The sequence below is a fragment of the Lonchura striata genome, chromosome 9 (assembly GCF_046129695.1).
Source record: "Lonchura striata isolate bLonStr1 chromosome 9, bLonStr1.mat, whole genome shotgun sequence".
Taxonomy (NCBI): domain Eukaryota; kingdom Metazoa; phylum Chordata; class Aves; order Passeriformes; family Estrildidae; genus Lonchura; species Lonchura striata.
Window position 1 is genome coordinate 7,407,199 of NC_134611.1, and position 27,170 is coordinate 7,434,368.

General features: G+C 39.9%; 1 protein-coding gene across 5 annotated transcripts in view; it reads right to left on the reverse strand.

The window, feature by feature from the left end:
• FGGY (FGGY carbohydrate kinase domain containing) overlaps positions 1-27,170 on the reverse strand; it is a 129,506-nt gene that overhangs the window by 92,208 nt on the left and 10,128 nt on the right. For 2 of the 5 annotated variants that reach the window (XM_031505565.2, XM_077785326.1), the window contains exons 2-5: positions 26,765-26,977; positions 24,799-24,910; positions 22,937-23,088; positions 13,747-13,832 (exon numbers count right to left, since the gene is read on the reverse strand). In XM_031505565.2, coding sequence (XP_031361425.2) covers positions 13,747-13,832; positions 22,937-23,088; positions 24,799-24,910; positions 26,765-26,965 — 551 coding nt within the window. In that variant the 5' untranslated portion in view covers positions 26,966-26,977. Of the gene's footprint in view, positions 1-13,746; positions 13,833-22,936; positions 23,089-24,798; positions 24,911-26,764; positions 26,978-27,170 lie in introns of those variants that run through there. The other 3 variants (XM_031505566.2, XM_031505567.2, XM_031505568.2) reach the window with 3 other exon arrangements.

Genomic DNA, 27,170 nt, shown 5'->3' on the forward strand with positions numbered 1-27,170 from the left:
ACTTGTACTGCATACTTGTATTTTAATATTTTAAATGACAGCAGAAATGCATCTATTTCTAGAGTATCTTTAATTAATAATAATGGTGTGCATTTACAGCCCTTTGTAATTGTATTCATATAAAAAAGAGGGCACATTTCTGAGCAAATCTCAAAAAGCAGAGACACCAAGAGTATTATTTGGACAGCTGTGGGATTTCATAAATCAAAGAAAACCCCACCAAGGAGTTCTGAAACAGGTAACAGAAGTGAGTAAAAGAACCATAAATTTCCATAAAGTCAGAATGAACAAACATTTCAGCTTATTTACATCAAAAGGGAGATGAATGGAGATCAATGCAGAAAATAAAGAAGGCTACAGAGTAGATAAATCAGGTGTCATTATTCCTCAGAAGGCAGTAATAAAGACATTCAAAGAAAATAAGCAATCATTCTGCAGTTGAAAGAGGATATTGCTGGAAATATAAAGAGAAAATAAAAGAAAAGGGAAGATAAAGAGAAAACAAAAGAAAAACAAAAAGGAGGCTACATTACACCGATACCTAAACTGCTTCCAGTCACAATAATAGAGAGAAATAACACAAGGGAATACAAATGCTCATTAACTGAGCATGATTTCAAAGCACTGGCCCCAGAAGGATGCTAACGTGTTGTCAGTGGTAGGATTCCGCTCTCCTTTCCTCTCCTCTGAAAGCATCTCTGCTGCCACTGCCAAAGAGAAGGCATGAAATAAACTCCACTCTGACTTTTTCTAACAACCAACCAGATCAACCCATGGGTGGGCTCTTGGGACAGTAGCTAAAAGAAAAGAGTTTGTTCGTCTAATTTCAGATGCTTTAGACTGTTACACAAGGAAGGTGGGCATAATTGGTTTTTCCATTCATTTAAATCCTAAAAACAATTTCACCTGGGAATGCACAGCCCCAGCTCTCTCAGCCAGAGCTCAGCCTCGCAGGTACTGCCTGAGCTTGTCTCACATCCAGCACTGGGAAAGGTGAGGCTGAACCAGCAGGGTGGAGTTTACCACTGCTCTAATGAACTCTTTCATGCAGCCCAAACAACACTAAAGTATTTGTCTTTCCCTTTCTTGGAAATTAAGTTACACTGCAATACTTACAGAAAATACACTCACAAATGCTGCAAGCACAGAGAAGAATGGACTAAAAGTCAATTCAAAATTGCTGAGTTAGATGCCTAAAAAAAGGACTGCTTTATTCCTTCTTTAATGGTTTATATGTTCGTAATGAAAAAAACCCAAAAGTAATCTCCACATCTGTGTGTTTTACCAAATTAAATGATGGAATTAAAAAGATCACTGTTCATAGAGAGACTGTACATTTTTACTTGAGAGAAATTAAGAATGAAATTTCTAAAGGCAATTTTATAAACTATTTATTTATGAGCTTGGTCCTAATGGGACGTGGGTGTAAGTAACTTGACCTGAACAGAAAGTGTCTCTGACGTCAGCTGGGGCATTTCTGTAAGTCACGTGTCTGCAGAAGCAACTGCAGGATTGTGCTTGACTTATCCCATATGGATTTTCCTTGCTACCTCCACAGTTAAGTCAGCAATATCAGGCTGCACATTCTGCCATTTTCATTGCTGCAAAGTGGTTTGCACCCTTACAAAAAAAAAGGTACAAAGAAAATCAACTCCCTGGTGTCCTAAAATGATTCTAGAGGTGAAAGGCCAACTTTCACTGCTGCAAGACCCAGAGAGCAATCCCAAGTCTGAATTTAACAGTCCTCCTGCCCTGACTTGCCATGGATGGTATGGGGATGATGAGGAGGAACAGCACAAAACTTGCTGGCCTGCAGGAATCAGAGACTGGCAATTCTGGACTGCAGCACTGAAAACCAGAAATAAATAAATGAATAAATCTGCATAGAGATCAAAAAATAACAAGTGCCTAAAAGACAGCAGTTACTTAAGGAGAGTTTTCTGGATACTAAATCCATTCTACTTGAACAGTCTGAAGACGCTTCTGGCATATGACAAATACTGCCAGCAAGACATCAGATGAAAACTCCTCTGGCTGGACTGACCTTGATTTTTCCAAGTACACTGTTTCTTCGCAATCAATGCCAATTAATCAATAACCTGCTACAGGTTTTCAAATACCATTTTCAAATCATTCTCTGTGTCACACTGAAAGGACAAATGAATCTTCTGAGCCATAGGTGGCCAAAAGGTTTAGAGAAGGAAAATGAGCAGTGTAAGAAGAACAGTTCCCCAAACATTGCTAGAGCCAACAGCCTGCTCATACCAACATGCTTGGACAACAAATAAAGGACCCAGACCAGCAGAGCACTTAAGCACAGGCTTTAACTTTAAGCACGTGCCTAAGTGCTTTTCTGGAAAAGGGCCCAAAGAAAAGAATGAGCACAGTTAACTGAAAAGCCCTTCAGAACTGGCCTGACTGCTTTGTTTGTCCATTCCAGTTGCTAGTAAACACGTTTGGATTTAACCCATCTCTCAAGAACAGTGACCTGGTACAGCCAATCCCTGCACTCAGGGAAATTCCAGGAACTGGAAAAGCACTGCAAGACACACTTGGGACTTAGGCTACTTCAAAGGCACAAGTAGAAGTAGCATCTCCACATCTCTCTTCCAGAAAAATCCACATGAGGGCCCAAATCATTAAATAAGCTTTTACCACAGACCTGTCTTGCTCTGACTCTTCCACCAGCTTCACAGAATGTATTTTGGAGACTTCATAAAGAGGGCACAAAACACTGCCACAGGATCAGTGGATCTTCTTGTCTCCAACTTGTGAAGGAAACCAAAACTTGAGCAGATAATTTCTGACTCTGGGCCTTGGGAATGTGGCAGTCTTTTTTACTACCTCCACCTTGGTCCATTAATAACATTTTCATATGTATCAAATTTACCCCCAAAACCAAAATCAAAACAAAGTTCCTTAGAATATCTTAAGCAACATGCTTAAGTTAAAAAAAGAACTGGAGTCCAAAAATGGAAAGATGATTAGGGAGGTAGGTGAAGTTTGAATGAAACAATAATAAAAAGCCCTAAGAACACATCATATATTCATAATTCTTGAATCATTAAGGCTCTGCATGACAGCTCTCACAAGCACCAGTATGGCAAATTCACTGACTTTTAAGCAGGAGTGAAAGTGGTTAAGCCCTAGGACAAATAATTTGAAAATCTCAGCACAAGTCTGATCTCAGAGAGTTTAAAGGAATGCAGACTGCCCAAAAACACAGCAGCTGTTTGTTTTTTCTGCCACCTTTCCAAGGTTCATGTCTGGAGTGAGGATAAACAGTTCTGAAAAAAAGTTATGTGGAGTTCAGACTTTAAGAAAATAAAACATCAGACTAGTATTTCTTGCAGAAAGAGTAAAAAAAAAACCCAAACCTTAAATTATTCAGCCTGAAAGTTTTCAGGTAGAGCTCTCAGGAGCAGAGGTACATGGCTTGAGGCTTCAATATATTAAAATGCATTCTCTAAACAAGTCTGCATTTTCATAACCTTGGCCTGATGTGGTTTTCTTGAGTAATGTTCCTCCAAGCAGAGTTTCACATTTAATGAGGTAAAACTGTAGTCCCTACTTTATGCATATACACACAAATAGAGGCCCTTTCAGATAAACCAACAAAAAATGAGATAGTGGATGAAGCCTTAATCACCCTGAAATTATTTCCATCAGCACAGCCGGTATCACAGTCACAAATTTCTGCTAGTTTGGACATCATTCTTTATATTCTACCTCCTCCTTTCTCTGTGCCAAAGCAAATAAGCACCTACTTTAATTAATACATCTCTTGATAGGTTGGGCAATCAGAATTCTCTTAACATTTTAGTAGGTATGAGTTTCTTTTGATCCACATTTAAAGAGACAGCCTGAAAAAGAAAGAGGTATCAGGAAATGTTCTTGGGCAGATTACCAGTGGAGCTAACTGGCGTGAATAAGGATTGTCTGTATTCCAGGCAGGTCAGAAACAGCAGGAAATAGCAGGCACCATGTTGAGATTCAACATCTGTTTATGAACTGTCCTTATACACAAATTAAGAGCTGCTACAGGACAAAATATACAAACCCAGAAAGTCTTAAACTGGAATCCCTCTGGAGAGCCCCCCTGTTCGATTTACACCTGGTGCTACTGGGGCAACAGCATGAGGAATGGTGAGCACTGAAGAACTTCACCTTGTCTTTGTGATACACATTCAAATTATATATATTTATTTTTATATCTATCTCATGGCCCAAGATGGCACATGAAAGATGCCATCTGTGAAGGAGACTAAATCCAGACTGCACATGTGCCCACAGAGCTTCAGAGTGGAACTGAGGGCAAGAATGGCATGGGATGGGATGGACATGAAGAACAGGTGCCAGCAGTGTATCATGCTCTTACACATTCCCTGTTTTCCCTTCTTTGCAGGGAGATGAAAGCACTCTGGGGCTTAACCTCCTGTACAGATGCTGTGCACAAGGAATTAAGGACAACACCACACCAACTTTTTCCATAAAGACATGAAGAACACTTCATTTCTTGTCTGAAAGTAAAGTTACCTCACAGTATTTATTTTTCTCCAAGGGGGTCTGTTTGAGGTATTTTATATACAATGACAAACCAGCATCAGAAGCTACCAAATAGTTTCATGGAGGGAAGCTCAGAAGATGGAAATCACAGGAAAATAGTTTTCTTTGTATTTTGTGGTATGTTCTCCCCCTCTTATCAGTTTTAATTAAATATGAAAATATGTTATTGTGCAGATCCAGCTTCATTCCTCAGAAGAATGAGCTCACCTTGGAAAGTGATATTAGAAGAGTGTTTCTAAATAGTTTCAAACTACAGTAAGTGAAAGCTGAAGTTATTTCTGTCATCCTAACTCCACGTACTATGTATGGGTAAATGCAAGTGGGCTTCGGGGGTGGGGAGAGTTTTGGATTTAACAGGCATATCTCTCTGCACAGCCTTCTATCTTTCCCAATCACCTACAGCATGAAAGGCTTTCCTACTTTCTTTCCCACATTGACAAAAAAAGACTTGTGCATGGGAACTAGAGGCAATAGTTGGGTCACCTTCCATAAATTCTCTTCTACTCCAACACTGGCACATGGATCCTGGGAGTGACTCTGGGACAGCCCCAGCCTGCCAGGGAACACAGGGACAGCCCTCTGAGGAACACCTGTGCTCCCCAGTCCTCTCTCCAGAGAGTCTCAGGATACACCCACACTGCAGAACAGCAGCAAGATCAGAACTCAGGCAGACAAGTCTTGAGACAGAGCACTTGAAATAAAATAAAGTGCACAGACACAGGTTTTAACTGAGATTCCCAGCTCCAGTTCAAAGCTGAGTGTCAGCAAGCTGAACAGAGATATAACTCAAATATTGTCTGAAGTGACGTAATAGTAAAATATAAAATATAGACATTTCAGAACTTCCACTTCATTTTAAAATTAAACCAACAGCCATGGGGGAATCTGAAATTCCAACTCTCCTGTCCACAGGAGAATTGAGTTTCCTATGCATGCAGTGTCCAACAACCAAGACGCAGAACTCTAGTCATCCCTGCTGGATCACACTGCAAGCATAATTGCTTCATCTGTTTCTCTGAAGTCAGTCAGAATCCTACCATCGACATTTAATTAAAGAAGGTAGTAAGAAAATAAACAACCTTTCTTGGAATGTCTTTGATTCCATAAGTACATATACATTTCATCCACTGAAGACTGAATTACAACCTTTCATCTAAAGAACAGCTTAATGGAATGGCACTGGAATAAAGAATGGGGGAAGGCGAAAACAAACCCTTGGTGATTTCATATAACACATTATATATTTATATAATATCAGGCTGGCTATCTGGCAGCATCAATTTGCAAGCTGCAGTAAAAGTGTTCATCACCTCAGTGCAAGCAAAAGGCTGAGCCAGGCACTTACACCAAATCAATAACCAGATCCTACTGAGAGTTAAAGCAGCAGATGGTCCATCACAATGAAGAAATGACAGAACACATCCATAGAAATGCCTGCTTTCTTCAGACACATTCTTGAAAGCACTGTATCATTGATCTAAGATTATTTTTATAGGCAGATGACAGGTCAAGCATAAAAGTGCTCTGTTTTAAAGGTTATGGAGTTGGCAAGCTTGGTATCACTGCCATGGACAAAGACTCATTTTCTTTTGAAGTCTTCCTTGTCAGGTTATTTACATTTCACAGTTAAAAGGCTCCTCTCTGAAGAACACGAATTCTAAAATAAATAAGAGGAAAAAGTCCTAGGCAAGCTAATGCTACTTTAAAGAGATAATGTAAATCAACCCTGACACCATCAGTGTCATCCTAAAGCACGTGGAGAATTTCCAGTGAAAGTTACTAACATTAAGCAGATTGAGAGAGTCAGCCAAAAAAAATAAAGCAAACCTAGGTAAACTGCCCTCCAGGCCAAGACTGTTGTTACAGCCATGTATTACAGTGAGAGGCAGAGGAGGAACACTCCAGTGGTGAAAGGCATTTGTTTGGGAAGTCTGGAGGAAGAATTGGTCCAGAATAAATAATTTATAGTGTGATCTGTGAAAATGCCTATGGAATACGACACCTAATTCTCACTGTAAGTTAGACAGAAAGCTGGATGCCCAGCTAAACACTTGAAGAATGTTACCCTTCAAATTATACGGCTCTTTTCCCAGCTATAAAATAACAATGCCACTTTCTTGCTTAATAGCACATTTAAGGGCTGAATTTATTAAGGTTCTTTCATATGCAAGGTATTACAGAGGAGTAAAGGTTCGGGGGTTTTCAAATAAAAAAAAGAAAAAAAAAAGAAAATACAAAAGAGGCCCTTATGGGATAATAAATTTCTTTGAGTTTTAATACTTCTAAGCAGTGTATGTACACATACAGTGCACAGACTTCATGCTACACAGATTTTCTTCTCTTCTCTAGATGAGAACGCTCCTGGAATGTTATTGTTTTCAGGGGGGTGGTTTTTAAGAATTTACTGTGAATACATGCATTATATATGTGCACACCAAAACACTGCTGGGGCTGTAAATGACCCAGGAGTTCATAAACATGGCTATTTTCTTATCTGGTTCAAATTTATGCAAGGAAGCAATTGTTATATAGCTCAGGCTGAACTGAGACCCAATCTCACAGGGGACAAGGGGGCTTTCCATAGGGTTTCACATAAGGAAAGAGTTCAAAGTAGATGACAGATTGTTTATTACATCCCTCGTACCATGAGGGTCTGATCCCTGATGGGGATCACAGGAGCTAATGCAAAAGAAACACCCTGAGCACCCAGCCTGGCTCTGAGGAGAACTGAAATGATTGTAAAAAATATGAGATTAAGAGAACTGAAAGACAACAAATTCTTCTGTGGTTTATGTCTCATTTTTCCTCAGAATTTAAGGCTATAACACCACAACCTCCTTCAATACTCCCACTCAGGCCCAGTGAAGAACAGTTATCCAGTCCCACCATTAGTGAGGATGTCAGCAAGAGGAATCTCAGACTCCCAGGCATCTCTTTATGAATATTATTAAGGAGAGATTGTCATCTCAACCTCACAGAAGTTAATAATTATACTGTTCATATATCTCCATTGCTTCTGCACAGGACCAACAATGAAATAGTTGTTTAAATAGAGTTTCCTTGCTTTGATGGGAAACTGTGTGTGCACCACTCATCAGCTCAAGTAAATGTCAATAATTATTATGGAAAAATAAAAGACATTTTCTGATACACCCAGTACAATTATTTAAGAGTCTTCTTCAGATGTTGGATGTTTTGAGACTGAAGAAATAAGACCTTTAACAGCAATGAATATATGAACTCTGATTTGTTTTTATGATTTTGTTTTTTAAGTGCTGGAGAATGTTTTAACCATCACACACACACTCACATACACACACACTCTCAAACTACCACACTAGGCAAGATCAGAGCTTAACAGCCAACAAAATACACATTCAATCCCTGAGATCATTTTCCTGAAATAGAAAACTACATATGTTTCTCAAATTTCACATCAAGCCACTGCACAGCCCGAGCTGCAGGGGAGAAGGGAGCCAAGCCTGCCTTTGGGCTTGGGGGAGGAAGGACCTGAAACCAAGATGATTCCTTTCAGATCACCACATTTCTTGTCCACAATCTCCACTTAACAAACACCCCCATTTCACAGCATTTCTAACTGGACTTGCTTATCAAGCAGCCTTTGCTTTGTCAAATTAAGACACATTGCCTTGGATTAGTGAGACTCCCTGAGTTCACGATGACTTCATGGTTGGCTCAGTTCAGTGTCTCTGTGGCAAACTGCCAGGAATACATCCCCTGCCCCCAATCCTTTCTACACTGACCTAGCTGGCTTTTTTTTTTTTTTTAGCAACAAATGAACATAACAGAAAATGAAGGGATAGATACTGTCACAGCTAATTAACAATCCTAACAACTTCAAAAAATTAAGTAGTAAATATTTGAAGATCTGAATGCAAGCCTCTGCAGTGCAACCTCTCAATGTATGTCTGAAGTTGTTGGAAGGGGACACTGCAGTTTTTCTTCACTGAGACACTCTGAAGGGCTCCTGTTCTTGTGGAAAACACATTAAGCTTCTTTTGCTAATATTTTGTAAAGGGCACTTGTACAATAACAATAGCTAAAGCTTCCTGTTTGCCTGTGTGCTTCCTGGCTAACATTAACGAGACCTGCCGACAATTTTTTTCTCCAGCACACAGAATTCTTTCAGATTACTCGGTAGACTCAAGGACATATCATTTTTAAATTAAAAAAAAAAAATCTAATAGTAATGGCCCACATTGCACCTGCCCTTCACAGTCCTGATAACTTTTCCAGCTACACATTTCCTACTTTCTGGATCAGTCAGTCTGTGTGTCACCAGTCTCCAAAGAACATGTTTTGAATTTATTAAAAAAGCCTGATAGAAGTAGAATTCTCTCATTTGGCAAACATACCATCACAGGGACACTTGCTTTTGGCTCCATGACAAGAAATTCATGGTACTTTATCCAATCCACAAAAACACCATCCCTCCCCTCCCAAGCAGCCTTTCAAGATAATTCTCTCTCCTCCAGAGACTTCTCTAAACAAGTCTGCAAGTCTGAACTCTTGGGTTTCATTTCATAAACAGGACACAACACCCGAGTGTAATTCAGGACACTGAGCCCATGGGCTCAGCACTAATCACAACAGCTTTCTGCAATATTCCCTAGGCCCCTTCTTTCCAGAGACAAGGCCTGATTTTTAGACTGGACATCTTTTGAAGTAGGCACAAAATATCAACAAGAATCCAAGCGCCAGATCCCAGCCAAAGGGTGTCCATTAGTCATGGCAGGGCTAGGAAGGAAGGGAAGGGCAGCTGGCCCCAAAACGTGGTGTCTGTGCTGCTGCAGTTACCACATCTCTCTGAAAGGATTGCCCAATCCTTGAAAAGGACAGAGACATCCTTCAGATAATCGTTTAACTTGCACTGGTTTGTTTTTTCAACAGTGCCTCTAAACAGAATCTCCTCTTCTAAAAGCACTCGCCCTCCTCAAAGTTTCCAGCCTATTCTGGATAAAATATTTGGTGAGGGCTCCACTGACACAGCCACGAGAGACCTCACAGTGGTGAAAGTAAGCAACCTCCCAAGAATGTGTGGATTCACCAGTTGAACAGATGAAGAACAAACACAGGGATGAACAAACATCAAATCCTCACATGTATTCAGCTCCTTGAACACCTCCAAAGAAACAGATTTTAATTCACTTCTCCAAATCATTGAGCAGAGATCTGAATCCAATTCCTGGATTCTAGAGGACCTCCCTGGCTTTACTGTTTTATTACAAGCTTCCCTCACTACCATTCAACAAGGGACCAGACTCTACTCCTGTTCATCCCAGTGGACTCGCATCAACTCTGACAAAGCCCAGGGAGCTCTTTGGAAGTCAATCAGTGACATGGAGCCATCTCTAGCCATAATTATCAGCTACTCAAAACAGGTTACAAATAAACTTGAAGGACTCAATCACTTCTGACCATAAAGAGCCAACTACTTAAACGTGCACAAGCCAAGGAACTCATAAATGAAAGAAAACAATTTGTCAAGTATCTTCCTGTTGAAGATAGACTGTGTACTAAAGAGAGATCTCCCTCTTTCACAGAGATACAAATATTAGTTATGTGCTTCCCAGAAATGCTTTTTATCAACTACTGGCATTTGCTTTTCACTTTGCAATCTATCACTACCATAAACAGTATGAATTTCTTTCTTATAAAACTGAGAAACTCATGATCCTGAGATCTGTTGGAAGGAGATCATTTAGAAAAGTGAAGTATATGAAACATCTGTTCCACACTTTCCCATGTCATGATGGCAAGCAGCTGAAGACTGACTGGACAAGTATTTTCACAAGAAAATTATATGGGTCAAGTTCATAGATGAGCTGAAGTCTCTACCAGATAGCACATTACTTTCCCCAGATATTAATATAGCTAGAGTATAATAATATGAAAAAAAAACCTGCATAAATATTCAACTTGTTCCAATTTCTTTTGGTCATTTTGGGAGTGGCTTGTAGCACAATGCTGGACACCCTCTATCTCAATGTCAGCCTGACATTATTCCCTACATTTCCAAACTCTCCTTCACTGGTCTAATCTCTCTTTCGTTAGAATTCATCTTAAATTCCAGTACACATGAGCTCATTTTGCAGTGAGTGAGTTGCCTATGATTGGAAATGGCCCTGAAGCAGAACTCTGGGTCTAAACACACATGACCTTTGAGAAATTTGTGTGTGGATTCCACCCAGTTTAACAGCTCAGCCCTATTCTTATCTGCAATGTAATCCCTCACAAGACTCCAGAACACACTAAGATTACAGATGTGCATCTCTGGTAAGAACTCCCCATCCACAACACAGTAGCCTGTAACTAAACCAGAGAGGAGCTGAGATTTTATTAAGATAGCTGTAGCCGAAGTACCATATAAAGGAAAGGTTACCAGAGGTCCTGCATGGGGGAGGGAGAGCAGTGAGTCACACTCGGCATGAGCAGAAGTGCTGAGCCTCTGAAAAGCAGTCTATCACAGCTCTTCCTCTCCACCACAGCATTTCTGAGAGAAGACAACTGAGTATTCAAGTGGCAAAACCAACACTTGTTATTGCAGCCTTGGGGGGAAAAGCTGAGAAGTTCTAGGTTTAAATTTTTTAACTAACATTTAAATTAAATTATAATAATAAATGTTATTTAAATTAACATTTAAAATTTAAATTTTTCAAATAACATTTTTTAAGTAACATTTTTATAAAATGCAGAATAGTCAGCTACTGGGATCATTCAGGACAAGTTAATGGTTGTTCATCAGCCCAAAGCAGAAATAATAAAACATAACTACATTAAATATGAAGCATTACAGGCAACAGCTTTCCAAGAACAATAGGAATCAAAAATTTGGAACTCATCCTTTGCAACTGATGAGTGGATGTTGTTCAGTGAGATATAGAGCAATTACAAAGCCAGAAGGTAAAAAATTCTAGATGTTTGAGCCTCCACCTCAGATGTAAGAAACACTTATTGTTTATTATAGGTCCACTGGAAAAAAAAATTGGCAACAAGGCAGTTCAAGCCAGCAGAATGAAAGGTGAAAGACGTAGAATTTCATACTTAGAAACACACATCAAGAACTGCTTTTCAAATACATCAAACTCTGATCTCACACTACTTTGTGCACAGTGACCTCACTGAAGGCAAAAAGACTTTACATAATTTCTAAATGTCAAATACATAGAAAATGTTTTAGAGAGCCCCTTAATAATTTAAAGAAGCAAGGTCTTTGCTATAAAAGTGCCTTCAGAATTGCATTTATTTTGGTAAAATCCACATCACCAAAACAAATTTTAAAAAAATAAATCCTTCTTTTATCAGGGCCAAGTTCTGTATGATTCACACTGACTAACACTGTGTCTTGCCCTGTGAATAGACTCCTTTGTGCTCAAAGGTAGAAGGGGTGGTAAGAGGTAATAATCTCATACATGATAAATTCACACTTCCCCTGTATTATGAGTATATGCAGGACAAATTACTTGACTCCAACAACCTACAAGAAAATTCTCAGAAAACAGGTGTACATGGGGTAAAGCAGAGAAAGGGAAAAAAAAAATAAGGTTTGATGCCAGCAAAATGTTTCTTGTCCTTATTTTCCTGTCTTTTTCTTTCTTCCTTGTTATCCTACAAGAAAATCCACTAGAGCCAAAACAATGGGCTTGATTTTGGGGAGCACATTAAATACAGCAATGAAGGATTTACAAGGAGGTATTTTACTCAAAATAGAAGATTCTGAACTGAAGTGTGAGGGAGGACTTTGCCCAGAGAGTCATTTCCTAACATTTCTTTCTCCCTTACGACACTCATCAATACAATCAAAAGATGGTGAGTAATCACATTGTCCTTGCTAAGGAAATGAACTTGTCAGTCTAAATTCAAGCATCTCAACTTTTGAGTATAATCCTCTGCAACTCTGGGGTTATTTTCAGAGAGATTCTCTGCTTCACCTGCAGGAAATTGCAGCCAAGGACACAAAGCCAAAGCCAGGCAGGACCATGGAGCTGTCAGGATCACTGCTCTCCTTTTTCAGAGCCTCCCTCACCTCATGCCCTGAGCAAAGTGTGCTAATTCTAAAAGTCTTGAGTACTTTCACAAGATGCAGACCCTGGAATATCATCTGGGAGTCAAGGATTTATCCTTTTGAATGTAGAGTTGGGTCAGGTGACAGGACTGTTTAGATTGCAAGATCTGTGAGGTCGGAGTTGTTCTTCTGTTACATAATTCAGAGTTAGACAGCAAAACCTGACTGAAAGTCCAAAGGAAGAAGATTTAAGATGCCATTTATCAATTATCATCTGGCAAGTCATTGCACAACTCCTCTTTTTGCATTTTTTAAGTCAATCACAGCACTTCACTGCTGTATAATGCAAGGAATACATAATATGTAATGCTCTAACAATAGCTGTCAATCAGGAAAACTAACTAGGGGGAAATAGAGTACTCAAATAAAAAGAACTATATTTGATAAGAAGGTATCTCTATTTCCAAAGAGACTAAAACTATCCTGTGGCCAGTTTTCTAGCAGACTACATTTTGCAGATTCCACACCATAAACTGCAATGGAAATAACTGTGAGCTGCACTGAACTGGGCATGATTTTAAATAAATAATACTGATTTCAAATAAATAATACTAGCCCTCACTTCTCACAAGGATCTGCAAATGTCCTTCACCTGTGCTGGTCACTTTAATCCAGATTTTTAAGGGGTTCTCTCAGAGGGTTTTGTTCAATTACTCAGCAAGGATTCCAGGGTACTTTCGTGGAGCAGCACAGTTGCCATATTTTACAATGAAGTGACCATTTAAAGTTAGATTTTACCAGACCACTCCTATATGCCAAAGAAATGCCTATTTCCAATTCTCGAAAAAGTCAATAAATTTGTCAACAAAATATATTTCAAAGAATTATTGAAAGTGTATTTCACAGGAACTCCAGCAATCATATTTATGTTCCAAAATGACATTTTGTAGCAACACACTGTATCTTTGAATTCCACTGCTCCCAGGAACAACTTTGTTCAGGAATGCACAGTGCAGGCAGGAGATAGGTTCAAGATGTTTTGGGGCTGGCTGAATTACAGACAGATGTACATAACAGCAGGTCCAGTCAGAATGAATTAAAGCAGAAATGTACATAAGAAAATAGAAAAAATCATATTGTTATAATTAACATACCTTGCAGTGACACCTGTGGCTTTCCAAGATAAGAAATCCGGAAGATCAAAGAAGTAGCCAACCTTCTCCCACGATTCTGGCAAGTTCTAATAAAAATATGTTTAGAAAGGCAGATATTAGAGGTCAGGCATGGTCATGCCCTTATTTTAATGTAATTAAAATCCTGATATTTAGGTAAAAATGACAATTTTTTAGAACTCATTGCTCTGATCATCCAGTCAGCTCTTCTCTCTGATTTACTGCCTGGTGAGCTGAGCCTTTCTCCCAGCACAGACTGATCATAGACAAAGTTCCCCATGAAGAACTCATGGAGGCACAAGTTTCAGATCAAAAACATGGGGTGTCTCTGTTCCTCATTAGCTGCTTTATGTCAGAGCAGTTTCAAAGTCAACAACTTTATCAAAAAATATTTGCCTGAAAAATGTACTATTTTCTAAAGTAAGCCATTTGAGATTTAAAAATGCTTAAAATTCAAGATTTAAAATTTAATATTTGTTAATTATAAGCATAGGAAGAAAACAAAGAGCTCTGTGAGCACACAAACAAAGCTTGCAGATCTGAAAAGCCACACAACATTCCCAAACTCCTACAAAACTCTTCTACCAAGATAGATAATTTACAAGGAGTTTCCACCACTGTTTTCTGAACACAGATGATGGTCCAGAAAAGGCTGGTCACATCACCTGGGCCAGGCTCTATTCTTTGTTCCCATCTCCAAAACTCAGTCTGATTTCAGCTGATGTTAGTACTGCACAGTCTCAAAACTACTTTTCTACAAACACAATCTCCACACCACCCACAGGTATCAGACCACGATGAACGGGAAGAAAGTTTTCCCAGGAGCAATGTTGTATTCCAGCGTGACAGACTGAGCATTGCTGTCCAGCAAAGCAACCCCAACGGCCCCCTCTAACCTCAGTACATTAAAATAAGTAGAGAATATCAAAACTACACAAAAGCCCACAAGGGTCACAAATTAAACTTCCATGGGAAGATACGATTGCTTGGAAAACCTCCACCAGCTTACTAAATCATTGAAAAGTGAGAAGTTTTCTCACTTGAGATCAGCTCCTGCTCTAGAAACACAAGTCCTTGCTGGGGTCTTTCTGCAACAGAAATTAAATCCATGCAGTGTCAAGAATGTACAGGCTGAACTAAAGAAGATCATTCCATTTTAGAGAAAACATTTGGCTCTTAAAATTCTTCCCTGTGAGGGTGGTGATGCCTTGGCAGAGGTTGTCCAGAGAAGCTGTGGTTGCCCCATCCCTGGAAGTGTCCAAGGCCAGGTTGGACAGGGCTCGGAGCAACCTGGGATAGTGGTGTCCCTGCCATGGCAGGGAGCTAGAATGAGATGAGCTTTAAGGTCCCTCCCAACCCAAATCATCCTGTGATTCTATAACATACTTTAGATACTCTAAGGTATCAAACCAAAATCTTAGAAGCTCAGAAAGATGCTGAAATGGAATCAATGAATTTGAGAAACTAAGGTACAACTGGGTAAGTACAAAAAAAGCAAAATTTTGCTTAGTTTTGGGTCATGCCAAGAATCTGTCTTAAAACCTTTTGAGTTTAGACCTTGAAAAGGTTCTAAAACTTACTGGGTTTCTATTGAGTTCAAAAAAGAAATGCTCTGATTACAACTTTTTAACACAAAACACACAACCTTTGGATGTCTGCTCCTGACTACTCAGGTTTAGCTCACCTCCCAGACATATGTGGTTGCTACTCACATCAAATCTAACTTCCTCTATGAATGCCAAGGTGCTCCATAGTTTAGCCCAAAGAATATTCCGCCAGATTATTTTGATAATAAAAGCCATCATGTGTTGTTAACACACCTGAGAGTCTTCAAAAAGCAACAGGCTGTTACTATCTGGCTGTTATTTTAATCAGAAAAGAAAATTAAGAATAACTGTCCTCTTCAAATAAATCTGTTTCATCAAATACTCCTTGGATCCTTATTCTATTACTGCAAGAATTCCCAAAAGCCACATGTTAGTGACATTCAAAATAACTTTGTTTCATGAACATCCAAATGATTCATTTTTTGCCATCTTGATGCTGTGTCATCACTAATTAGTACAGACAAAAAAAAAAAAATCATAGCACGCCCTCATGCTTTTTCCAAACAAATTTAAAGTCTCCATGTTTTCAACACTCACTGAAGTTAATTCAAATTTATTTTCACCCAGTCAGGAGTCTGTGACCACATTAAAAGGATTGTGGAAAAGATCCAGGAACGTTCCCAATGCTGTATTCACATCCTGCAAGTCACCCTCCAAACTCACTTGCAAAGGAACTCACAATCTTTCTGCTTTCCAGAGGTGCTTATGAGGTGCCCTTTCTTCATCTCTCTCTCTGATTCCTTTGGGTTGCTTTAACAGCTACGCCTCCACAGAATGTTTTGAGATTGTCATAGGGAATCCCAAATACTTGCAGTCAAAGAGTTTAAGAATTATGTACTGCAATGCATTTTAATCTTCCTAGGCAAGAAGGGAAAATGAAGGATTTCTTAATGAAAATACATACATCTTTATCTAAATTACTGAAAGTAAATGCACATTGTGTGAAAGGAAGAAAGGGAATTATTCGCACACTCACAGGGATATAAGAACTCATGTCCCATGCCCTGCTCCAACTCAAAGCAGAGATTTACAACTTGCATCTCCCACACTTCACACTGGATGCCAAGACATGTGATAGAGCTATTCCAGACACCCAAGATAGCCATGAGCAGAAATTCCATTCTTGCCAGAGCCATGGCTGCAAACTGATCAATTCTGACACAACTTGCACTCTAACTGGTAAAAGATTAACTGGCTGAATTATCAGAGCCAGGAACTGGGGCAGGGGGAAAGGAGGGGCTTGGAAAGTAAACTCTTGGAGTAAGGCTGCTGCTGAAGAGGGAGAAAACTGCCTGCACCACCCAGACACTGGTGCAGGCATCCTTAAATCCCTGAGGTATCCTGGGCATGGCACAAACAGGAACAGCTGGAACAAACAGGAACAGCTGGAACAAACAGGGAGGACAGTGTGTGCCTGCTGGAAGCCTTGTCCCACTGTAGAGGAGAGGAGACACAGAGGGGACAGCCCAAGCAGGACGTGCTCTGAGGTGCAGGTGCTTCAAATCTCCCAGCTGTGAGTGCTGTTTCTAAATGGCACTTCTGCCTGATCAGCAACTGCAGCTAAAAACCAGATTCAGTCTGAAATACAGCTTATGCATGTGTGTCTGCACTGTGTATGGATTGTGATAACACAGAGTGTTGAAACATTTATAAACAATTCTAAACAAGAGTTCAGTTCCAAACTCAACAGCCTGGAGTCATTCTCATTTAACACAGAATTTATTATTCATTTTAATGGAAAAATATTCAGTCATATTCAACAAGACAAAAAGCCAGCTGCAAGGGCAGCAAGCAGTGAAGAAAACATGCACCATCAAAGGAGCTGCTGCCAAGCAAATGCCACTGCATGCACTATCCTTCCCCTCACTGCCAGGGAAAGAGAGGTTTTAATTGTTTCTGCAAATGATCCCACTGTTAGCTGCATGAGTGTACAGGAGGAAGAAGGCTGATGGATCAAACAGCAGCTCTAACTGAGGATGTGAACTGTCACATACAGGAAGATCACTGACTGCCATGAAAAAAATCTACTCACTGACTATTGACTTAGTTATTAATGGCAGAGGAATGATATGCTAAATAGTCACTCCATGGTTTGGGGTTTTTTTCCTAAAGGAAGGCTCTTCTTCGCTCGTAAATATACAATTAAGAGCAGAGTTGTGAAAACAGAATATAGAAGACTGCATTTCACTGGGAGGCAGTTACCAAGTAAATACCTATCCCCATCCAATATGCCCCACCCACTTAAAATAAACAATAAAGTTCAGCATCTCTGATTTAATAGGACTAGTATTTTTTAGAAATAGCTGGTATGTAATGTCATTAGTATGAGGAAAACATAACATGCATCCTTTCGTTTTGGCACAAGCTACAATAACATTTTCAGCCAGAAATTAGTAAACAACATTTTTTTCTTCTGCTATCTCTAGGAAAAAAAGTACTAACAGGCTAGTTCTGGAGCTGGGCAACCCTTCCCTGCAGTTCTTGCATTGCTGTGTTTGAGCTGTGCGCTCACTGCTCTAACACTGGTTTGCCACAGCATCAGTAAATGTACAGTTGTGTTGTACTGACAAACTCCTGCAGCAAAATAATTCCCTAGTGAAGGAGCTATGTGGTCACATTTTCAGCTTACATGCAGGTATCCACCTCCCAGAACTACCTATGGACTAGGTAGGCAGTGAACATCCAATTTTTTTTAGACAGTCACCAAAATTACAGAACCCACTTAATAAACTGGACAAAAACATACCAGCAACTACAGAAGTAAAAAATTATTGCAATAATGTTTTGTCAGAAAATTGTAAAGAACAAATCTAAGGAAATAACAGCAAAATGAGTTAATTTAATTGGCTATTTTAAAAGAACCACTAACTACTTTCCTTTTTAGTGAAGGTTATATTCAAATTTACCTTAGTAGCTTCAGGAAGACTTTGTCAGAACCATCTTTCAGCTAGTTGCTAAATATTTGTCAAAGGATACTGTGTCTCACCTTCACTTACAGTTGATTTTCTCAATTCATGTGACCACATACCAAAAGTCAAATGTGGCTGCATCCACAGAAGCAAGCTTTATAAAAAAACATATATTTGTTTGGTTTTGCATTTAACACTGGACTCTATCACCACACATGATCCACACAGGCAGAAAAATACAACACTCTTCCTAAGTGAGCCATAGACATGCACACTTTAACCAGAGTGCCCCACAGTAGCTGCATTCAGCTGATCATTTACTGCCAACAGCTGTGCCCAACACACAAACTCCACCTGCAGGGATGGCTTTACCATAGGAACACCTATCTGCAATCACAAGCATCAAGACCAACCAATTAATTTCATGGATGATAACTAAGAGGTGCCAGAAGGTAAAATGATTCAGCCCCAATCAAACTGAACTCAATGTAAGCAAATACAAATCAAAGAGAAGATCTCAAAAAGCCTACTATGGCCTTAAAAATTCAGGTTTTTAATTCAAACTCAAAATGGAATGGAGATGAAGAGCTGGAAGAAGAGAATAACACCCTGAAGCCTCCAGTCACATTTCTATGCTGTGTAGGGAGATTGAATGTTAAAGAGAAAACATTATATGGAAAAGAAAGTCAGTAAGAATCAGATGAGAGTAATTTGTGACTTGAAAGAAAACCTGAAGCAACCCTCCACAAATAAATACAAGGGGAGAAGAAGAAGAAAGCCACAAGAGATAAAGACCAGTATCTACTTCTTGTACAGTGGTGTCAACTCATTCCTCTCACTGAGTGAGGTCATCTGCAGCTTCGATTCCAGGAACAAGGTGATGGAAATGGAAAAGCACACTTAGGTCATTATTGAATCCCAGAATGGTTTGGATTGGAAGAGATCTTAAATCTCACCCAGGTTCCACCCCCTGCCGTAGGCATGGACACCTCCCACTATCCCAGGCTGCTCCAAGACCCTCTTGGCCTTGGACATTTTCAGGGATGGGGCCATCACAGCTTCTCTGGGCAACCTGTGCCACAGCCTCAGCACTCTCACAGGGAAGAATTTCTTCCCATCTAACCCTGCCCTCTGTCAGTGTGAAACCATTCCCCCTTGTCCTGTCACTCCAGACCTTTGTCCAAAATCCCTCTCCAGCTGCCTTGTAAGTCACCTTCGTCCTTTCCCCCTTCTCCTTCCTCTTCTTTACTTCCAACCAATTCACAGTAAATCTGCAAAGTCATATATTCTTTAGTAATGCTTTTAATTGCTTAGATGAAAATTCTTCAAGCCACAGAAATTCCATTTCTCTCTTTACGAGACACCCTAATCACTCACAACTTACCAGCACTGCTGGTCAGACCCATGTCAGACCCTTCCTCACAGAGATTAGGTTTGCAAACACTGTTTTTAGGAGAACCCCAGGCAAAACATGAGACAAGAGTTTCTCCTAATATGGCCTTCCAGACCCAGGTCAGCACCATGGAAAGGGAGAGGATTGGTAACAATGTACACACAATTAACTTCTCACTGTAACAACAGACCAACCGTCATTAAGTATCAGTACTTTAAATATCTTCCTTCCAAAAGTGCACCTAGTAATCTCCTAAATTTATCTTTTATTTATTTTATCTTTATTATTTAACTTATATTTTATTCTTTCACTTCAGACATAAAGCAATACTTTTCCCCACTGCACTCTTTCTGCAAAACCCGTATGAATGCAAGCAGCTATGGAATGTGCACAGCTCCAATCTCAGGCAAAGATGTACAGAGGGAAAACAGCAAAAACATTTAATAGCAGAAACATTAAATTCCTGGGGAGTTCAAAATAAGGTCCAGAGAATTCAAAGCAAAAGTCAACAGTGATTTCTCATATATTAGAGTGTACAAGCTGACCTGGACCATGACTGCAAAGTGTCTGGCTGTGGGTTTTGTTCTGCTTTGTTTTCTTTACAAACATCCCTGTGTTGAATGTATTGCAGCCATGTCAAGCCTTCTGATCAAGAACTTTCCAGAAACATGATGCCAACCAAAGGAACAAAGGCTCAAAGTAGCTTCTGGATACACCTTGGTTTAGCCAGTTTTGATTACGGTCACACATAGGAGAACGTGCCCAATCCACTGGTTTTGTCTTAACTTCCTGGGATGCTGTCAGGTATATAACAACATTAGGGAGGAATATTGAGAAAGGAATAAAGAAGGAAAGGGAAAGAAAAACCCATCTCATTGCACTCAATAGTCAGGAAAGCTGGAGAAACCAAAGCTATGATCACAGCCAGGCACAGTGTGGGGAGCACTGTAAAATTTTCCCAGGCAGTTAGCAGGTCAAACTAGGTACAGTGCACTCATTTTCTGAACACCAGTTAGCATAATTAAGTAAAAGCATAATGGGAATTTCAGTTTTACACTTTGCAAAGCCCTCAGATAGAAAAGATAGAATAAAATGAAAATGTGTCTTTCTACCTGCTAATCTTGCAATTTTCCCATGGGATTTGAAAACTAAGCTTCCTTTTTACCAGCTTGTGCATTATCACTAGCTTAAGAAATAATCCTGTAGTCAGAATATAAAGCATATTTTCCCTGTGTTGTGTAAGCTAGATCAAAATCTCACTCTGCCATTGGGAAATACATTAAACACAGAAAATAAAGATGATACAACTCAAAAAAACCCAGAAGAACACATTAAATACCTTTCTATAAATATTTTTCCTGACCATATCTGTAATACCTGTGTCACAGTTTACAATATATAAAATATTTAAAATATGAAGAGACTTAAATAATTTATATTTGTAGCCCAATTCAAGACAGCCCACTAAGAAACATCAGATGTGCACCTGCTGTTGTAGGTTTCATCTGAACAACCCGACATTCAAAGTTATTGTAAGATTTGCCTTCCTTTACAAAAAGTGAGGGCACTTGCATTACATGAGGCTGAGTTTGAGCTGCGAGAGGCCAATGTGACCCTTTGCGGACATCCCTGATGTCAGGTAAGCCCTGGATGCATTACTGTGCCTGGCACTGAAAACAAACCCTCCCTCTGCATTTAATTCCTTTCCCCCTCCTACTTTGCAAGGAGTACAGAAGCAGTAAAAGCACTCAATCCCTCACCCCTCCAGAGCTGAAAGGTTTAGCCAAATCTCAGCAGATTACAGCCCACTGCAGGGTAACTGTTCCTGCTCCTGAGCAGCTGAGGTGCTGCTGTGGGTTCTGAGGTGCCCAAGCTAAACAGGACAAGCTTAAGCAGTTTAATGGTGAGTCACACCCAGAGCACTCAGGAATTGTGAGTGGGCAGCTCAGCAGGCAGACACTGAGGTGAAAAACCCTCTCTTAAGGACAATAATCTCCTTAGCTGGTATGTCAGGAGCTGAAAAGGGACATGTGAACAAGCCTTGTTCTGTACCACCCTTCTGCCAGGAAATCCCTGCTGCTGCCTGGGGCCAGGAGAATCCTGTGTCCCACCCACTGGCTCATGGAGGGAACAAGCCCTGCAATGCTCTCCCCTTTACACCACAGCAATCGTGCACAGGCCTTTGAGGTCACAGCAGGCTCACACCTCCATGTGACCATATCTGGACACCCCATAATTCTGGATTTCCTGAGCAGTCAGGTACAGATATCCCAGACCCTGCAATATAAAAATGCTTTAAATGCAAAGGAGTAATTTAATGTTTCTACAGCTTATTTTTGTTATTTATATTTATTTGTTATATATTTTGTTATTTTGTTATTTATAAAATGTCTGATGTATGATATTCATAGCTCGAGAAGGGAAGAACTAGTAGATGGCTATTCATTATCAACATTCATTACCCCCTATTATCATTAATCTGTCAGTACCTGCTTCTACCAGTTAATTCCTTTGACTTTCCCTAATCTGCACCTTGTTACAATCTAATGTCTCATGTCTATAAGGACAGGAGAATTTGACTGCTTGAAACTGGCAGCAAGTAATTTATATTTGGGCTTTGTTAAAATGACAGTGAGCATCATTGAGGCCAAATGTAAAAAGCCAGGCTAGAGGAGGTTTATAAAAATTTCAAGTGGCAAGTGTCTCTCCTTTTATCTGACAGTTGTTATTCATTGTAACACACCAAATTTAAACACACCAGACAGAGGCAGAGCTCCACATTATACACAGGGCACCTTCCCTCTACATATGGTTTATTCCTACTGATGGGACAGAACTGAACTGAAGCTGGAAGTGGAGAGTTCCTCTACCAGCAGCCAGGCCATCACACCCTAAACTGCACCCCTATGGCACTCCAGGCTCCAGCTGGAATAGGAAACACATCTCCATAACTAAATTCTAGGATACTTAATTTATTATCTGTACTTCTATTTGTATGTATATCTAATCTTAGATAAGAAAGGCATACGGAATGTTTCTTTCAGGGAACACTCCACTTCAATAAAATCAAACATTCTTCTACAAAATTGAGAGGAAGAAAGAACCTTAAAATGTTGAAATTACAACTTTAGCCTGACCTTACTCTGCATACACCTTAGCATTCAACACTGACTGAAGGCTTTTGTTGTAGAAATCTCATTCTCAGGAATTAACAAGGGCACTAATCACTAGTAAAAATGCACCAGAGTGTTAAATGTACTCACTTCCTTTATCCAGAGCAATTTAGGAGGCTGCATTTCCACAGACATGGCTCCCCCTACGTAGTTCAGAACCCTGTGCTGGGTGGCATTGATGCGCTGGACTTGGCTCACTGCACGATGGTCCATCCACATGATCACATTCCTATGGTTCTGTCCTTGGGGGGAAAGAGGAAAAAGAGTTCTTTTAGCTCTGCTTTAACCCCAGCTCAGCACTCTAAGTTACTAGGCTCTAAACTGCTTCACACTTTCACTTCTGCACTGAAAACTAAAATTCTGTTTGTGTTAATAATTCACAGTGGGTATTTAAATATAAAATTTTAGCCCTCTGACCCAACTTTAGCACATGCTGAGCACTGAGAATGCTGACTGAAACCAATCAGGCTTGTGAGCATCCAAGAACTGTGAAACACCATTTTCTCTTGTATTTCATTTCAAGAACCCAAACTTCCTGACAAAGTTCGCATATTTAGTTAAAAAAATAAAGGAACATTTTGGTGACCAAAAACTAAAAATGTGACAAAATCTGAACCATTATGTTGTGAATTGAAATTAACCCCATCAGCTACAGTGATTATCTTTCCTTTTCTATGGTTATGAGAAGAACCACCCTAATTCCTTTCCAAAATACTGTTCAGAGTGAGATAATTTGCTGAAATGCTTTTATTTTGGATGTGCAAGGAAAAAAGCATTTGGCAAGTCTGCAGCACACACAAATGAGAACAAGAAACAAAGAACGTTTTATCCAAATGAACCTCCAGAGGACCTGCCAGAGAGAGGGAACAGTAATCCAGGTGACACTGCAGATTCATCTCTGGCTAAGTAAAAAGGCAGAAGTGTGAGGCACTTCAATATTTCTAAAATGGGTTGAAATACAGCTCAGAACTGTGAAACTGCCTGAAACACCACCACTACAAGGCTCTTCACAGCATTACAGTATTGAGTGAATTCTTGTCTTGTTGTTTAGCACCACCACTGTGTAAACTCAAAGTTCTCGGGGATATCAGAGCACAGAAAATGAGAACTGAATTTGACTCATTAGACCCAAAATAGCCTCAGACATCATTAGGCATTGAACAGATTATAAGAGACTCTCAAACTGAAAAATAAATAATCTGATCTAAATTTAGAAAAGGACATTTTGGGGGCAAAGCTGGGTTTTGAGAAGGGTAGAAAGAGATGACAAACATCTGAGAATAGAAAGGGAACATACACAGAATTATGATTATGACATAGCACACACCTAATCTTAAGTGGGATTCACTGGGTAAAAGAAGTGCAGCACAAACTTTTTGGGAGTCTTCTGAATTATCTATCCAAAAACTAATAAAACCCCCCCAGATTTTTAGAAAAAGGTCACAGACTGTTTTAGCACTGTCCTAGACAAAGACAGAACACCAGTGTAATAAAATACACAAACTGAACTTCTTGCCTGCAGCTCCATGACAGAGCAAGCAGTTAGACTACACTAACACTAACATTTCTAACATTCCTTTAGCCAGTCTGGATGGGCATTTATACACACTATAAAAGCCATGATCAGTACAGTCTGAAGGAGAAGAAAACATGCCAAAAAGAAAAATGAGTGTAGATTTCCCTAAGAAGCAATTTCTCAACATGAATGAATGTGATCTTAGGACACCAAATATTTAACCAAACAGTAAGTAATTCTCATCTCAGATTTTTAATTTTGCAGTAAAATTGAAACAGTAAAACCAGAGAAAAAAACCCTCTTATAAAGAAAGAGTTTGTGTAATCTCCATCTCCAATAGTCAGCCCCACCATTTGGCATTTGTAGGACATGGGAAGTTCCCTCCCATCAGTGGTAAAATTCAGACAGTAACACCACGTTTTGTGTGGAGCCCTACCTTCAGAGTTGACTGCCAAAGGTTGGAACTGTTCATCCACCACAACAAGGGAACAGGTAGCATCAAACCCAAGCCCTCGAATCTGGCTGGCATCCACTCCACGGACAACTTCCTGAAAATACACAAAACACACAGGAATACAAATACATCCATGCATGTGCAAGTGCCATGTGATCTAGAAAGCACACAAAATGAGTTACAAGTTAGTTCAAATGATGAAATCTCCTAAATTCAGTGTTCTTTAAAACATCCAATTGTAAACACACATCAAATTACCAGAAATTCTTTGTGTTTCAAATCCGAATTCAGAGGTCTTTATCCACAGTCCTAGATAAAAGCAGGAGGCACAAAAATATGAGTTAATAAAGGTAGCAGAAAACCTGCAATGTTAATTTTCTCTCTTTTCTAAAGCTTGGAACTGAGCTGGATGTGAAACATGGGCCTGGATTAGGACTGAGTGTTTCCATCAGTTACTTCACTGACTTCCTGCCTGTGAAAGCAACAATCTTCCAGAATTGCTTTGGTAATATTGTGTTTGTCTTGCAATACTGAAGGGTCCCAAAACTAAAGTTGGTCAAAACCTGTAGCCATGATAACACCTCTCCAATGCCCACCTTTGCTCAGCTACCAAGAGTGTGAATAGCATGCTTTTTGGAAGCTTTTAAAAAAAAATCCAAATCATTGCTCCAGAATGCCTGAACTTCATGGCTTCCAGCAGCCCTGGAAAAAAAAACACAACACCCACAAGGATTAAGTGCCAAATGAGGTTGCAAGACACCTAAAATGTAGCACGGTAATAAATTGCCACTTCTCAGCAACAATAAAAATATCATTATTTTAATTAGTACTATAAGGAAAGACTTTCAGTAGACTTGCACAGTGCCAGTCTCTTACTGGCTCTGTAAAACTGCAGTTTCTGAGACCATTTTATTGCTTAAATATAAGAGATTGCATTTAAAGAGGTCAAGAGCAAGAACAAAGCCACTCAGACAGAGAAAAATCAAATAAGCAGAGGAAGACTTTCTCTGCTTTAATGTCAAACTGTTCTTTCCTATCACTGCTGTCACTCCCTTCTTTTCCTTCTATCCACTCACCTCCTCCTCTCCATCTCAGGACATTTCTGCAGAGCCAAGCTCATTAATGTTTGAAAAGGCTGATCAATAACAAGACAATGGGTGAACAGTCCATCTGCAAATTACCAAGCGTATCATGAATATTTAAAAAGCCAACCTTAGAACATGCAGCAGGCAGGGCCTGTAGTGAGGAGGATGAAATGGACTCTGTGTGCACTGCTAGCAAGGTCTCTAATTTACCTTTATCCTCAGCATGTACAGGCAGAGCCCTGGATCAGAGGGTACAAATTTTCCCCTGTAGTAAAGTCTGTTTCAATCTGGTTTTATACCTGATACCATCCACAGACATTTGTTGTTTATTTTGGTCTTATAATACTGGATCCCGTTATAAAGAGGATAACAAGTGTTACTTTAGGGGCCATCCACAAACCAGATTACAATTCCTCTATAATAAATTCTCCTTTATGACTCCAGGGCAGCCCAATGCACATCTCTAGATATATGCACTGCCAGGTTCTGAGCAACCTTGACTCCTCCAAGAATTGTCTCGTGGGTAGAGCATACACCAGCTAAACAAAGCTCACAGATGTGAGACCTGGAGGCAGTGGGTAAATCTTCCCTCTGCAATAATAGCACAAAGAAAGTTCTTTCGTTCTATTTTCCGTTGTAGCATGAGTTTTTTTTCACCCTGGCCTTCAACTCCTCACCAGTAAAACAGACATTTGTGAGGCTGCATCAGCCTCAAGGTGCTTTCAATGCACAAGGGTGGTCACAAGTTACACAGCATGAACAGACCCGAGTAGAAGTGGCAGGCATGGGGACTGCAGGACTGTGAACATTCAGAACTTGCAGAACCACCTGCAACACAAATCCTTCATTTTGTCCTCGCCCACCTTTGTGACAGAGCAGCAGGCAGCCCAGATGTCTGCAGAGGATTGCTCATAGTGGTCTGGCTGGGGCTCCCAAACCTGGATGGGGTGCTCTGCGTGTGCCACCACCGTCCCAAAGCCGTCCACCAGCGCCGCGCGAACACTGGCTGAGCCCACGTCAACTCCAACGTAGTATGTCACTGCAGTCTGCTTCTCACCAGGCATTTTTAATAAAACCTGTTGAAGGAAAAGGAAACAAAAGGGGTTAAAAGCAGATAAAATGACTGATGGAAAAAGTGCCAAGAGCTGCTGCCTCCCATCAAGCCAAACATCCCACCTGTGGTGTGATGCTGGTAATTATAAAATAAATACATGACAATCGGTTACATGTTACACAGAGGAAAAAAAAAAATAAAGTTTCCAAGACCTC